A 14662-nucleotide genomic window follows, 5' to 3' on the forward strand; every position below is an offset into this window, starting at 1 on the left:
CCAAGGTGAACTGCCTGGTGGCCGCCCTGGGCGCCCTGGTCGCTCTCATACTGGTCTTTGCGGTCTACCGCGTGGTCTCCGTCCGATCCAAGCAGAGCGAGCCAGACAGGAATCTGTGCATGAGCGGGCAGTGCCGGTACCATGCGAACCTAATAAGGAACCACATCGACCGGAGCGCTGACCCGTGCGAAGACTTCGAGGCCTTTGCCTGCTCGCAGTGGGCGGATGTCGCCGAGACCTACGGATACGGAGCGGCCATTATGAGACTGCAGATCGCCACATGGTTCACCGAATTCAAGGTAATGAAGAGTTCCCGCAGGGCTATAGCACCCGGAGATATCGTGGGGACATTAGGAAATGCAGCACACAATTTACGACATGCCTTCAAGAACCACGTACAATTTCTTTGCTTGATTCACTGTAGTACTTCACACCAAGTTACGGCCAAATGTTGAACGGTACTGCATTAAAAGGGTTCCTTATGCCCCTCAAGTATTTAGTCCACTGAAACAAAGCTCGCTGCTGCTACGTACAGCCCGATGATTGAAAGGGCTTATTGCTAAGTTAACGTACTCTGAATGGTTTCGACGGTCGGCCCACCATTTTTCCGCCGCTTGCGTTTAAAGCACCAGGCAACAGATTCTTGTGGAGTGCACGTACTTGAGCCCATATAAAAGTCAGTTTTTTATATAGTGGCGTAACCACAAGCAATTTCTAAGTGAACAGGCGGAAATATATTTAATTTTGCACTAAACTTTTTGAAGTTTGATCACGGACATGTAACTACGTTACGTGTCCGTGACTCATAGTGTTTCTTAGTAAGGATAATAGAGAGACAGTAGTATTAATTTTATGTATAGAGGGAACTGCAGCTGGTAATCCATCTCGTCGCGGGGGTTTATGGGAAGACCCCATGTTTGGCTTTAGCTTGGCATGACAATTGGATTGTTAGGCGGTTTGTGGATTTGCTTTCTTCACTATACATTAACACATCTACGAGCTACGAGGATGCGAATTCTCGCTGTTCTGTGGTAGCCGTGTTCGGCGAAAAGACAGGCAGTGCGTGATCGCAGCTGACGTTGGTGATGCTGACGTCGAAGGACGTATGATTGAGCAGGTATTATGCCGCCGCGAAAGTTGTAGCTGACGAATAAATAGAAGCAAAACATACTTCGACGAAGACAAGATACGACTATACGCGCGCCTGTATCTGTCCTATATTGTCTTCACCCGCGACTGTTGAACGCCACGCTTTCTTTTTTCTTCAAGTATGAACCAACTTTTTTTTTCTCGCTCAGCAACAAGTTTTGATTAACTGCAGCTGACGGTCGGGCCACCTGTTCACCACGAAGGCGTCGTTTTCAAGGTTTTCACAGGCACGCCCAAGAAACTTTCCAAACTCTTCAAACAACTTATTATCTGAAATAAGGGTAAAATTAATAAAATTAGAGTCTCTAATGAGTTTCCCCATAATTTAGACATTGTTGTTAAGTGCCAGCTTGTCCTGCAGAATAGTAGGGGACAAACTTTCAAACTCCTCTTTAAATCTGGCGTGCAGTTAAAGAGAGTGTTGCAGCACGGCTCAATGTCTTCGGTGTCAATATTTATTTTGGCTGGACGCTATGGCTGGTAGATCGAAAAATTCCGATTTCGAGAGTTCTAGAGCACTATCAGCAAAACCGTCTTGGGTTAGGGCATTTAAAGGGACCCAGAAAAGCCTTTTGTAAAAGTTACAAAAGGCCTATTGTCGCTTAGCACAAATATAGCGATGCAATGCCATTGGAAATATTGATCTACATCCAGTATTAGCTGCGCCAGAAGCAATTAAATGCACCTCTCCCCCATTGCCGATCGATTCCTCCTCCCTCTCTGCTGCTTTCAAAGCAGCTGGAAACACTGGGAATAGCCACGTGACATCGCGGCGCTAGACTTTCGTTCTGCGCTAGCTGCATTCCTGCGCCTTGGCACGCGTCAATCGCTGCGGGCCCGCTTGCCTCGGGATCGCGCAGGAAGGAGGCCGGAAGCCAATGGCAGTGACGTTCCTGCGGCCGACGATCGGGCGAATCAGGGGGCGCCTCGCCGTTGCGTCAGCCGCGATCGGCTCGCTGCGGCGTCGCGCTCATCGGCTGAGAAAGTCCATCTTCAAAAATTGTTTACAAATTATCCGTACAACGTATGGGGCTCACACTTGGCTCAAAAATCCCCCATTATGTGTTCTACCACCTGAATGCATTAGATTGCCACCTTCACAAAGCTTTTCTGGGTCCCTTTAAGTGATGTCCTTTCATTTGGGATAAAGGAAATATGCTCGCCAAAAATCACTTGTCCGTGCGTTTAATTCGTAACAGCTGCATGACGGCTGCTATAGGATGGCCTTCGAATATGTAGCTTTCACTACAGAGATTCGTTTCATTGCCTAGTTATTTCACCTTTGGATAAGGTGCAACAGATGACACGGAGGAGTCCTTCATTACAAGAACTTGTATACTTGTGACACACGCCAGCTCTAAAAGACGAAACCTCAACAATTTTGGAATGCCTCCCTGCTGTGCCAGGAAGAGAGAAGAGTTGGTTGTGATGACTTCGCGACGTCCACTTACATAGTTTTTTTTTCGCGAACCGAGCTTTTACGCATTGTCTTATAGTTTTTTTCGCGAACTGAGCCTTTAGGCATTATCTTAATTTTTTGATAAAAAATTCGCCTTGACTGATTCTGATGTACACACAAAGGTGCGAGGTAGTTTAACAATGAGCGCGACATTGATTAGAGCTCCACCAAGGTATGGTTTATTCAATTGACGGGGTTGTTTATTTAAAATAAGACGTCGTGATTATATCTCTGGTCGCAGGCTGTACTCACCGAAGGCGCTCGTCTCATCCCAGTGGGAGTCCGTGCTGAGAATATGTACGAACTGTGCATGTCTGACGTCAACGACACTGCTGCCAAGAGTGGTGTAAGGCTGCTTAAGTCGTTCATGTTGGAACGTGGTCTTCGCTGGCCCGAGCGCCCTCTTCCTGGAGTTGAACCTTTGGGCGTCCTCCTGGACTTAGCTTATCACTGGCGCCTGGGTCTCTGGTTCGACGCATCTCACCTGGAGACCACACCTGCCGGCAGTAGGGAGCGTTCCAGGACTCTTCTAATCGAACCCGGCGCGTTTGTTGGCGCGTGGGCGGCACAGCACGACAGCGTCATTAGTAATGACGCGTACGCTCATTACTGGCGCGCGTTAGAGTTAGCCTTCTCTGAACCCAACACGAAGCCGCGGCCTGTCAACATCAGCAAAATTGTTGAGAGAGAAGGTGTAATTTTACACGAACTTTCCACAATTTTGTATTCGACTGTGCGGAGGCCCGTTCGCTTCCCTATCGAGGACGTCGAACGGTTCACACCTGATATATCTAAAGGAACCTGGATTCAAGAGATCGCGAACAGGACCGCCGAGGCGGAAGTAACAAAGGTCAAACGCAAGTCATTCGAGAGCATCACTGTGTCGGACATTGCCATCCTTGAGGTCCTGAACAAACTCTACGTAAGATACAACAGAGACGAGATTCTGGACCACCTCTCCTGGTTCTTCGTGCAGGTATTCGCGTCTCTGGCGGACCGGCAGAACTTGAGGCATAAGTATGGCAGCCAGGACTTTGCAGAGAAACGGAGATACCTCTTCTGCGCCACTGAGGTTGAGGCCTCCAATCAGTTTCTTATCGCAGCGCTCTATGCCAGACTTCACTCCTCTGGGGATGCTCGAAACACGGTACTCCGTCGGCTCGAAGCGGTCAAACAAGCGGGACTCGAGAAAATTTCCAGAAGTACATCATGGGCGGAAGACTTGTCTCGGGACCTGATCGCCACCAAAGTTCGAAACCAGCAAGTTATCCTGTGGCCGCCTGCTGACCTCCTGAGTGACGACGCGCTGTCAGACATGTACGAAAATGTTCGTGAATATAGAGGCTCCTTCATCGAGTACTGGTTGGACGCCTTCAACCACACACGCAACCTGCTGGGTGACCCAAGGTATGGTGTCGTCAAGTTGGGGCTCTTGAAAGTAACTTGTGTTATGTTTAAAACAGTGCCAAGCGGATACGCATTTGTACGTTTGCTTTTATTGTTACACATTTCAGTAATGAAAATAAGGCCCTCCCTTAGAAATATTAACCCACTTCCAAGCAACGCTTCGCTTTCAATGTTTCCCGTCCAGCGATTATTAATGAGGATGGGAGAATATTCGGTATTGTCGAATATTCGATCGAATAGCTCTCTATTCGTTATTCGCTTCGATCCGAATGCAGGTATTCGATATTTTCGAATTATTCGATGCTCCCGAATAGGCAGCTGAAAGCCAAGCTTTTCGGTCAAGCTTTCCGAGAGTTACTCCAGGCTTGGCTCAAGACCCACCGACGCGGACATTTCTATTATCAGTGCCGGCACTGCCGAGTTGCTGCCTTACCTAGAGGTTCGACGAAGCTCTCGGCCGCCAGCACACTTTAGGTTAAAAAAAAAAGGCGGCACTGAAACGACACCGCTCCGAACATCGCGGCACCAAGCCAGCAGACTTGTACAGGCCGCCATTTTGAATAGGCATGCCGCCATTTTGAATAGGCTCGCACAGCGCGGCAGTACTAAGCTAGCCACCTTAGCAGTACGCCGCACTAAGCGAGCCTATTCAAAATGGCGGCCAGCCACTTGCGCTTTGCTTGGCTACGGCCGAGGATACTAGTGGCTACAATACTTCTTTTTTTAACGGAGCTTCTAGGCGGCGCTTAACTCTGCGAGTTTCTAGGCGGCGCTTAAACTTGTGAATGAGCAGCCGGCGGAAACTGCTGCACCTAGAGCATGTGGCGCAACAGGCATTTCTTCATGAAAACTTGTGGATACAGCAAAGGAAAGCTGTGTGTAAGATTTTGCAATAAATGTTCAACTGGTAATAGTTTTACACAATGCTGTGCCTACGTGAGTTCTAAGTATTAGAAAAAAATGTGTACATTAGTCAGGTCACAAGTTGCTAATTTGTCTTTGTGATTTGCAATGTGTACTATTCGAACTATTCGATTCGAAATTATTCGACCAAATCACTATTCGCTTCGAATTCGCTTCGAACCTCAAAATCTATATTCGCCCATCCCTATATCCCCACTTTATCGCACACATCGTTCTTTTCACGAGAAAATCGTTGACGCAATTATCCCTGTGCTAACACCCAACTTTCATTGGCGGTTGACACAGTCGCGGTCCACTGATATTTTGCCCTATAATGCGACAAGGCTAGTAAGGTCGAACTTTCTGTGGCTTTAAGGTATTGAGGACACCAATAAAACAGGATGGGGTCAGGCGCGCAATACATTTGCCATTTTCCCTTAAACCTCATACCGTCACCGAGTAAAAATTTTATCTGGGCACACAATGTTTCATTGCGTAAACGAGTACATACGCTAGATTCTCACGGAGTAAGCCAGGTCCTCGTAACAACCTCATCGTACTCCCCCAAATGCTTTGCAGATACGACGAGGCCATGAAGCTGGCACGCAACTTCGTGCTGCCGTATTTCGAATACGACTACGTCTCCAACGCGGTGCGGGTGGCCATCGGAGCTGTGGACATACCCTTGTATGCAGAAGGGAGCACTCACGCCACCTTCTACGGAGGCCTCGGCTTCTCCTACGCCGCGCAGCTGGTCAGGGCCTTCGACGAAGGTGGCTTGACGATCGACCCCCACGGTGCGATCAACGACTCGTGGGCGCCGCCTTCGTGGAAGCGCAACTGCAGCACCGATCGTCGCTCGCCCTTCCCGGAGATCCCTGCCATCCAGGTGGCCCACGCGGCGTTTCTACAAGCGCTTGCTAACGAGTCCGAACCAGCCAAACGCCTAATGGAAGACTACACCGAGGAGCAGGTGTTCTTTATTGTGGCCTGTTTCACCTTGTGTCAGGTTGAAAGAAATGCTGAGGGCTCCTATGGCGGTGACTGCAACCGGGCGGTCAAGAACTTCGCGCCGTTCGCGGAAGCTTTCGCATGCCGGGACGGCTCAAGCATGAAGCCGACCAACCGCTGCTTATATTTTGACTAACTTATTCCGTATTTGTAGATACGTGTGTTTTGCAGGTAGATGATGTCAGCTGGAACAAACAATTGAACTGGTCGACCAAGTTGTCTTGATTTAATACTCTTGCTTAGATTAGGTATAACGCTTACTGCGGACATTACGAATGTATTTTGGAAATAATACATCAAATGCGATGGAAAAGTGCAGACGCCATAAAGGCTTCCGCCGTTCCACTCAATGTGAAAGCTGTCCGAAGTGCAGAGCAGTGATTTGGCATAAGGGGCACTGGAGCCGTTATCCGCTCACTGCTACCACCCATCACGCTCTTCGCGTCCATGTCTCGCTCCTCTCTTGTTGAATTGAGCGGAGGTTCGTCCAATGCCATTCAACTTTCGCTCCTTCCCAGTGCTCGCGTGCCCCCTTCCCGAAACAGCGCGAGCGGGTTCGCACACGTGACGGCGCCTTACTGCTTTGTTTGGAACACGCCGTTCTTGGCGTCCACTTTTAAATGCAGAGCATTTCTTTAACTCACGATGTTATGCGTCCGTAAGTCGGCGTCCGCAGCATGTCCGCAGCCAGCCAGCACGTGCGGCCCTCCCCCGCTCCTCCTCGCTCTCAACAACAGGTGCGGGCGCGCATGCGCGTGCTCCGGCGCTGAAAGAGGCGTTGCAGCAGCAGGTGCTACCTCCTCTCCCTCTACTGCGCGCGCTACGAATATACTCGTTGCCCGAGCGAAGGATCCGCGGCTCGACGTTGACGTTTGGCCGCGGCTTCTCGTGCACGAAGTTCAGCGTCGGCAGCGCGCTTCAGACGCTTGCATTCGGCGTCGGCAACGCGCCGTCTCGCCGCCTTGTCTTCTGCCGCCGTCGATGAAGAGGATGGCACGATGTCTTGAATTGGTACTGCAACGCTGACGTTGGCTCGCGTCGCGGTACTGGTTGAAGGTGTTGCTTCCATCGCTTATGAACTTCGACGATGGCGCACTGCCCTCCCGAGAGGGATAATAAGAAAGAAAAGAAAAGAAACAAAAGAATGACAAAGATCCAACCGATTGCCCCGCAGAGAGGGTGGGGTGCAAACGATGGCAATAAATAACAAGGTAAATATAACTGGTAGCGAAGCTTCCATAGAAGCCCATACGTTCAGAAAATGGCGGCTCTTAAGCTGCTCATGGGGCTTAGCGCCATCTGTGTGAGGAGGGAACACTTCCGGCGGAACAAAAAATAAACAGGATGTGACGCAAGATCCGGTCAGAAAGTGACGTCATTTTGGTGGCATTAGCGGGAAAATTTGACTTTAAAATAGCCTTAGCAGGACTCTGATCGCTGAGGGCTCATGTCATTGCCATCTGACGCAAGTTGGCGAGCCCTTGGCGTGTGTGCTTCAAGTCAACGCCAGCTTATACTCGTGACTAGAGAAACGCACTTTAGCATACTGTCGTATGATTCGCCTCGGTGTTTATAAAAGCATCTTGCATCTTCTCTGAACCTTTCTTCTGTATTCATGCCTTCCACTGCTGTATAAAAGCAATCAGTTGTTTATTTTGATTGCACCGGGTGGCAAACGTACACCCTCCCCCCGACCGGAATTTTTTTTCTGCCTTGGGATACAGAGCCCAAAATGACACTTGACCGCTCTCCCCGGCCCCCCTTTTATATAAGAAACGTGCCCACTCCTTACCCCGATACCAATTTCTACCAACGCCACTGCTAAGTTTAATTGCGTCGGTCAAGCCGTGTTGCGCCGCAACTCTCATCCAGTGCTGGCCAAGATACGTTTTACGTCGACGCCAGTATTTCAGGAAGCCTTATTACCACAGCCGTCGTAAACCCAGCCATGCAGTTTTGTCAAACCTGCCATTACTACGCCCCTCAGAGGCCCCCGTCAACACTTGCTGAGCTCAAGGCGATTTTCGACGCCTTGACGACTATAGAGTTGCTGAGGCCAGACCAATCGCAACCTGTCAACATCTTTACAGATTCAATGCAAGCAGTCCGAGACCTCCGGAAAGTACTTCATCAAGTGCCCATGTCTCAAACCATCCACGCGAAGGCTGCGGCCCTAAGTTTCAGAGTGAAGATTACTTGGGCCCAGAGGACATCGACCCCTGGACAGCAACAGGCGGATGCGGCGACCCGTATACCTCCAACGACGCATCCACTGCCCTTATTTCTAGTTGACGCAATGTCAAAGCTGGCCACCGACAAAGAAGACCTTCGGCGCTCCACACGCGCACTTATTCCACCGTGTGGATCAAACCTCCCTGGTGGGCTCACCCGCCGTGAGGAGGTGGCGCTACGAAGGATTCGCGTCGGGGCTGCTCTTACACCAGCTGTCACCCACACCTGGCCCCCGGATCGACGGGCTCCGTTTGGCCGGACATGCCCATTTTGCACCACGTCGGCATCGACCGCAGACATTCACCATCTTCTGTGGACTTGCCGTGGCCTCCAACGTTCCCGACAGCAAGTACTACATAGTGTGGGACTCAACCCAGGCCGACCTCCCGACTACAGACGCTGGCTCTTTAATTGGGCCGTATCACCAGAGCCTTTTAGACTTTCTTAGTGAAAACTTCCTGTTTATGTACATTTAAACACACTCGCCTCCACCGTTTTATGCTGCAGAGCAAACTTTCGCAATTAAAAAAAAAAAAATACGCAGGTAGGCGTGCGTGCCTTAAGTATAGATCAAGGTTATATAAAATGCTTGCTCAGTTTGTGTACTTCTGTTCTAATAGAAGAAATAACGCATAGTCATGCTATAATCAAGACATTTGAATTTTATTCCAGGATAAACATAAAACAAATTTACCACACTGCACAAAATGAGCACGTATACAATAAGTACAAAATGTTCGTGGGCACTACATGCATTACGATTTTCCTTACGCGCCGAAAAATTGACTTTACCCGTACACATAGCATTATGAGCAATGAAAGCGTCAACAGCAAAACTACTTCGAAACAAGAGAAAAGAACTAGACACTGCATCTTGACGTAGAAAACCAGGCCGCAGGAATGCCGATTCACGAAAGTGCAGCGAGCACACTGCTGCTGTCCCGGCGTCTTATCAAGTAGACAAGGGTTTATACAGAAGTTCACTCAGCATTCACGCCTGCAATTTCCTGGTTGCATTATTAGGCAAGTGTCGCAACAGATAAGTAAAAAGAGGAAAAATGGATCAATGCAAACGAAAGCGACGGCAGTATGTAAAAGCACATAGCAGGAAAGATCTGGCAGCAGCGCAGCACAGAGCAGCACAACACAGTACTGCGATGGAAATAATGCTTGCGCATACAAGTGCGGGAAGCAACGAGCACTACAAGCGTTGTAATGCAATAGAGAAGACACTGAGATAGACAAAGCGACTCGTTTAAATTCGAGTGGTACTACGCCGAGAAGTCCTAGAGTAATTGACACAACTTGCTCTGAGCCAGCCTGAGGTGAAATCAAGAGATAACTGTGGCATAACAAAGCTTTAGACCCATTTTTTTCGAAGCAGCACCACGTCCCCTTACACAACCCCCGTGCACATATTAACAGTACAATAGTTTCGCGTTACCTGTGGAAATGAGAGGAAAATGGTGCAGTAAAACGCCAGGTGTACGGGAGTTGCTGTTGCAACTTGTACAGCACATCGTTTCTGTAGGTACCGACGAAAGCGCTCCGCTCCAACCGTTGGCAGCATCGTCCCGTAGTTCACCGTGCCTGCCGGGCACGATACTACACGTGTTCACCGACGATACAACGTACCTCGCAACTCCACGCACAGCAAAAATTAAGTGCACACCAAATTAACAAGGAAAAACGAATGCAAATGCGCACCACCAAAACACGCGAGGGGCGTTTCCTAGCAGACGAACTTCAGGAGCGCCTTTCCGATCACTACAAGGACTGCATCACAAAGCAATGACATGTGCCATTCTTTGGAGGGCGCTACAAAAAAGGTTTTTGAGAATGAACGGCATTTTCATAAATTCTCTATACACTGTGCCTAAATAAATGTGATACAGGAATAAATATAGTTCGTAAAATATAATTGTTGTTTTATTGTTGAACAAAACTTGGTTTTTTGTTACTAGTGTTTGTTCCCTCCTCACCTAGTCGCGCTTCAATCGCCACTCCCATAAGCCCCCATGCTGATGTCGCTGGCAATAGGTTCTGAACCGCTTTTTGCCCGAGCCTTCGCTACCATTTATATTTACCTTGTAAATAACACGTTGCGTACTTACGTCTCTCGTCTCTCTCTCTCTCTCTCGTCTCGCAACCCAACTACCCAACCCCTACGACAATACAACTACCCCCGCGAACTACCACAACCTACGCCACGTGACCACCCCCAATGCTCTGCATTTACTCGTGTCCCTCGCGCGGGGGCATGCGACGGAGGATTTTTTTTTAAAATGCGGAGCATTTCTTAGTCGCACGACGTCGCGCTTCGGCGTCGGCGCCGTCCACACGCTCACTGCGCATGCGCGTCGCGTCGAGGCGCAGGTGCGCGTCTCTCCCCCGTACCCTCCTCGCTCTCAACAACAGGTGCGGTGGTGCGGGAGGAGCGCGTGTACCCCGTGCGCTCCGTCGCTCTCAACAACAGCTCCGGCGGTGCGGGAGGAGCGCGTCTGTGCGCGCATGCGCGTCGTAGCTACCCGTGCTAGCCACCCTACCCGTGCGCTGCGTCGCGCTCAACAGTAACGGCGGCAGGGCGTGTACACGTGATAACGGCGTGGTGGGTGCGTGGAAAGTTCGCGCGCTTGTGTACGGAAGTGTGCGCATGCGCGTCTCTCGCCCGTACTCCTCTCCCTCGAACGCGGGCGGTGTGTATATAAGCGGTGGAGCGCGCGTTCGGAATTCAGTCAAGGGCGTCTTTGCTTGGCTTTCGCTTGACTTGACGCTTTGCTTGACTCGAGTAGATGCGATGGAAGCAACGTCTTCACCAGTTACGCAATCGCACGACCGCTCCTCAAAGACCCCTTGACAGTGCACTTTAGCGACCACAAAGCAGTCATCCTCTCCGTCCAATACAACGACGGCACCAAGCAATAAAGACAGACTTTAACTTTACACTCCCTGCCTTCGCTTCTCCTTCATTCAATAAATAAGAATAATAAAGACGAAATAACAATTAAGCATTCCCAAACCATACCCAATTACGCAACATTCACGCGATACCCCCACCACACTGCGACGCATTTACTCGAGTTCCCCCGTGGGAAGATGCGGGCGGGTTTTTTTCGTTGACTAACGTAAAACCCGACTCACCGGGCGTTGATAATACTAATAATAGGATGATAATATTATTAGGGGACTTTAACTGTGTTTTAACCGCACGTGATAAGACAAGCAGCCGGCCTTTTAAGGATGCGAGCACTGAGTTGTTACATCAGCAGATTGTAGAATACGGGATGGAGGATGTTGCTGAATGTATGGAGGGAGCCAGAAGCGTACAATACACCCACTTCCAGGGTACAAGCCACGCCCGGCTGGACCGGATATACATAACTTTAGAACTGGTTCCGAAGTGGTGCAACTACAGTGTTCTTCCAATGTCCTTTTCTGACCATTGTATGGTCAAGTGTAGGATTGGGTGCAAAAAACGGAGTAATAGTTTCACATGGGACATATGAAAGTTAAATGCAAAGCTTTTAAAAGACGAATCTTTCACTAGCTTAGTCACGGTCAAACTTAGCAAAATTGAACAGGACGGCCAAAATACGGTGGCGGCAATGTGGGTACTAACTAAACAAGCAGTCAAAATTAAAGCTATCGAAAGGGGCAGCTGCATAAAATACGAACAAAAGAAGGAAACATCGCTACGAGCAAGAAAGCAAACAGCCGGGGGCTTACAGAGACGATATAAGACAAACAAAACAAAAAACTAGAAATAATAGATGAGGAACGTTATCAAGGAGCGCTAGTGCGAGCAAGAGCAGAACAGGTGATAGCGGGTGAAAGGCCTACAAAGAGGGATTTGGGGTTGGAGAAGGCGCACGCTAGTCGGAACCATATAAGCAAGATTGATTGGAATGGCGTTACATCAGACGATAACAATCACATTGAGCGAGCGTTCTTCGAGTACTACAAATCGCTTTTCGCTTTCCGGGAAGTTGATATTGAAAACTTCAAGAAAGAATTCCTTGGCAACATGCCAAGACTGGATGATGAAACGAAGGAGCTGTTACAGCAGCCAATAACAGAAAGAGAAGTTCAAGAAGCTATTGACAATTTAAACCCGGGGAAGTCGCCAGGGCCGGTTAAGTGCGGCATTCTACAAAGAATTTAAAAGTGAAATAGCTACAGTTCAGTTCTAACTGCAGTTTTCAATGAAGCGTTTGATTTGAATGTCCTGCCACCTTCTTATGGATCCGCTCACATGATATTAATCCCAAAAACAGAGGATGGGGAAAAACTTAAACAAGTGACTTCATACAGGCCCATTTCACTCACGAATGTTGATTATAAAATTTTTATGAAAATATTAGCAAGTAGACTTCAGGGAGTGATCCATAAAATAGTAGGCTCTCATCAAACCTGCGGTATACGAGGGAGATCTATATGTACTAACATTCACAAGGCCAGGTGCGTGCTAGAATGTAGCGATGCCGCAAAAGTAGGTGTCGCGGTTCTTCAGCTAAATCTCGAGAAGGCTTTCGATTGTGTGTCACATGAAGTGTTGCTTTGTATACTGGATTATATCAATGTAGGTTCTGTTATCAAAGATGGGGTGGCTCTGGCGTACCGAAATTGCACTACGCGGTTAGTGGTGAATAAGACATTGGGAGCGCCCATTGACGTGCAACGCTCGGTGCGCCAGGGATGCCCTCTTAACCCACTATTGTTTTGTATTTACATTACAACTTTGTGTTTGCGTATCCAAAATGACGTAGAGATTCGTGGATTCCGGAGACCGAAGTGAAACTGCTAGATGACATTGCTGTGTTCTGTGAAAACAAAGAGAGCATTTATAGAGTAGTCCAGGTCACAAAACGGTTCAGTACCACAACCGGAAGCCAAGTAAATTGGGGAAAATGTCTTGGTTTCTGGCATGGCGAATGGCAATCCACCCCCAGCGTTTTTGCCAACGTAGCCTGGACAACAACCCCAGCTAGGTATCTGGGAGCCCCCCTACAGTTTTATAGGGATAGCGAACCATATTGGCGAGAACAGACAAAAGAAACTCGCGTGAAAGTGGACAAATGGAAAGGGGCTTATTTGTCCACGTTTGCTAGGGCGACTGTGTGTAATTTGTTCTTAGTATGCAAACTGTGGTATGTGATGCAGGTGTTGCACTGCTCACGCACAAACGTGCAAAAGTTGCATAGAGTGTTCGCTGTTTTTATTTGGGCCTCGAATTGGGAGAGGTGCAGTCGTAACAACCTTTTTAGGCGTGTGAGAGATGGAGGAGTGGGGCTAGCGCATTTATTTGTGCGACAACTAGTAAATAGATTTCTTTTTTTGAGAGAAGTAAGGGACCCTTTTCTTCGTACAGTGTGTCAATTAAGGCTAGGCAGGGTGCTCCCCGATTTTGTGATTACGACTGAATACATGACGGGAGGTATCTTTGGATATTTTAAGGAGGTCGTGGCCAGCGTAAAGTTTTTAAACGCAAGATTTTCGAAAGAGTATTTAAGTACGGTTGCGCGTAAGAAATTGTACCATGATATTGTCGATGTTGTGTTCCCTGTTCCCATGTACAGGGCTATCTACTTTGGAAGGCCCGGTAGCGATGTGCTTAAGAGGGTTAAAAGAATGCAGATTCAACCAGGGGTCAAATCCTTTATGTTTAGGTTACATACAGGAACATTATTAGTACGAACATTTATGGAAGAAAGGGGGTTATTCGTACCATGGGGGACAGGTTGTTTTAGTTGTAAATCCCCCGAGACAATAGATCATGTATTTTTGCATTGTTGGGAGGGAGTATATTTTTGGGATGTACTACAGAGGACATTACACAAAGATTTTCCACTAGATCCTCACGGTATACGTTTCCTTGCAATAGACAATGAGGATGGAGTGCCTTACGATTTAGTCATGGCACTGGGTCTCCATAGTATATGGCGCTCTCGTACAGCAAGGTTATACAATGATGTTGATGCGCGATGTGCAAGGGAGTATTTCAAAGAGAGCATTGGACGATTTGCTGAAGTTATTAAGTTCCACCAGGAACTACCTGATTGGCTGCCGCAAATAGAGCAACTAATCAATATGAGGGCATTTTAAATGGACAAATTTCAGCCTTGTAGTGGCTGGCAACTCCACCTCTTGTATGTGTACATATTTGCAATGTTGAGATGTAATCTGTTGTGAATTGTCAAAGACAGGCAATAAATACAAAAAAAAGCCTGTGGCCGAGTGGTTTGGAGCGCTAGGTATGTCATCGCAAGTGTTTTGCAAGTCACAAGTTCGAATCCCCGCGGGTACGTTCTTTTCTTTTTTATAAGGTAACTTTTTCGTTTTCCGCCGATGTTTTCTATACTGAGTTCACTTTTTTTTTGGGCCGCAACGTTCATTGCTCCACGAACTAGTTCACAGAACGCGCGCAGGCTGGCACTGGCGCGCTAGCGAGTTCTCGTTGGCGTGCTGTTGCCATAAGCACCGACTGCTTGTGGGCAGTGGGCA

At 48.4% G+C, this 14662-nt stretch overlaps 1 protein-coding gene across 1 annotated transcript in view; it reads left to right on the plus strand.

Annotated features, from left to right (window-relative positions):
* Window positions 1-6065, plus strand: part of LOC144143092 (neprilysin-1-like) — a 6644-nt gene extending 579 nt beyond the window's left edge. Inside the window, exons 2-4 of the mRNA XM_077674910.1 lie at window positions 6-299; window positions 3585-4015; window positions 5498-6065. Coding sequence (XP_077531036.1) covers window positions 6-299; window positions 3585-4015; window positions 5498-6065 — 1293 coding nt within the window. The remainder of the gene's footprint in view (window positions 1-5; window positions 300-3584; window positions 4016-5497) is intronic.
* Window positions 6066-14662: the final 8597 nt, after the last annotated feature.

The sequence above is a fragment of the Haemaphysalis longicornis genome, unplaced genomic scaffold (genome assembly GCF_048455015.1).
Source record: "Haemaphysalis longicornis isolate Haplotype H1 unplaced genomic scaffold, Haemaphysalis longicornis Haplotype H1 scaffold_6, whole genome shotgun sequence".
NCBI lineage: Eukaryota > Metazoa > Arthropoda > Arachnida > Ixodida > Ixodidae > Haemaphysalis > Haemaphysalis longicornis.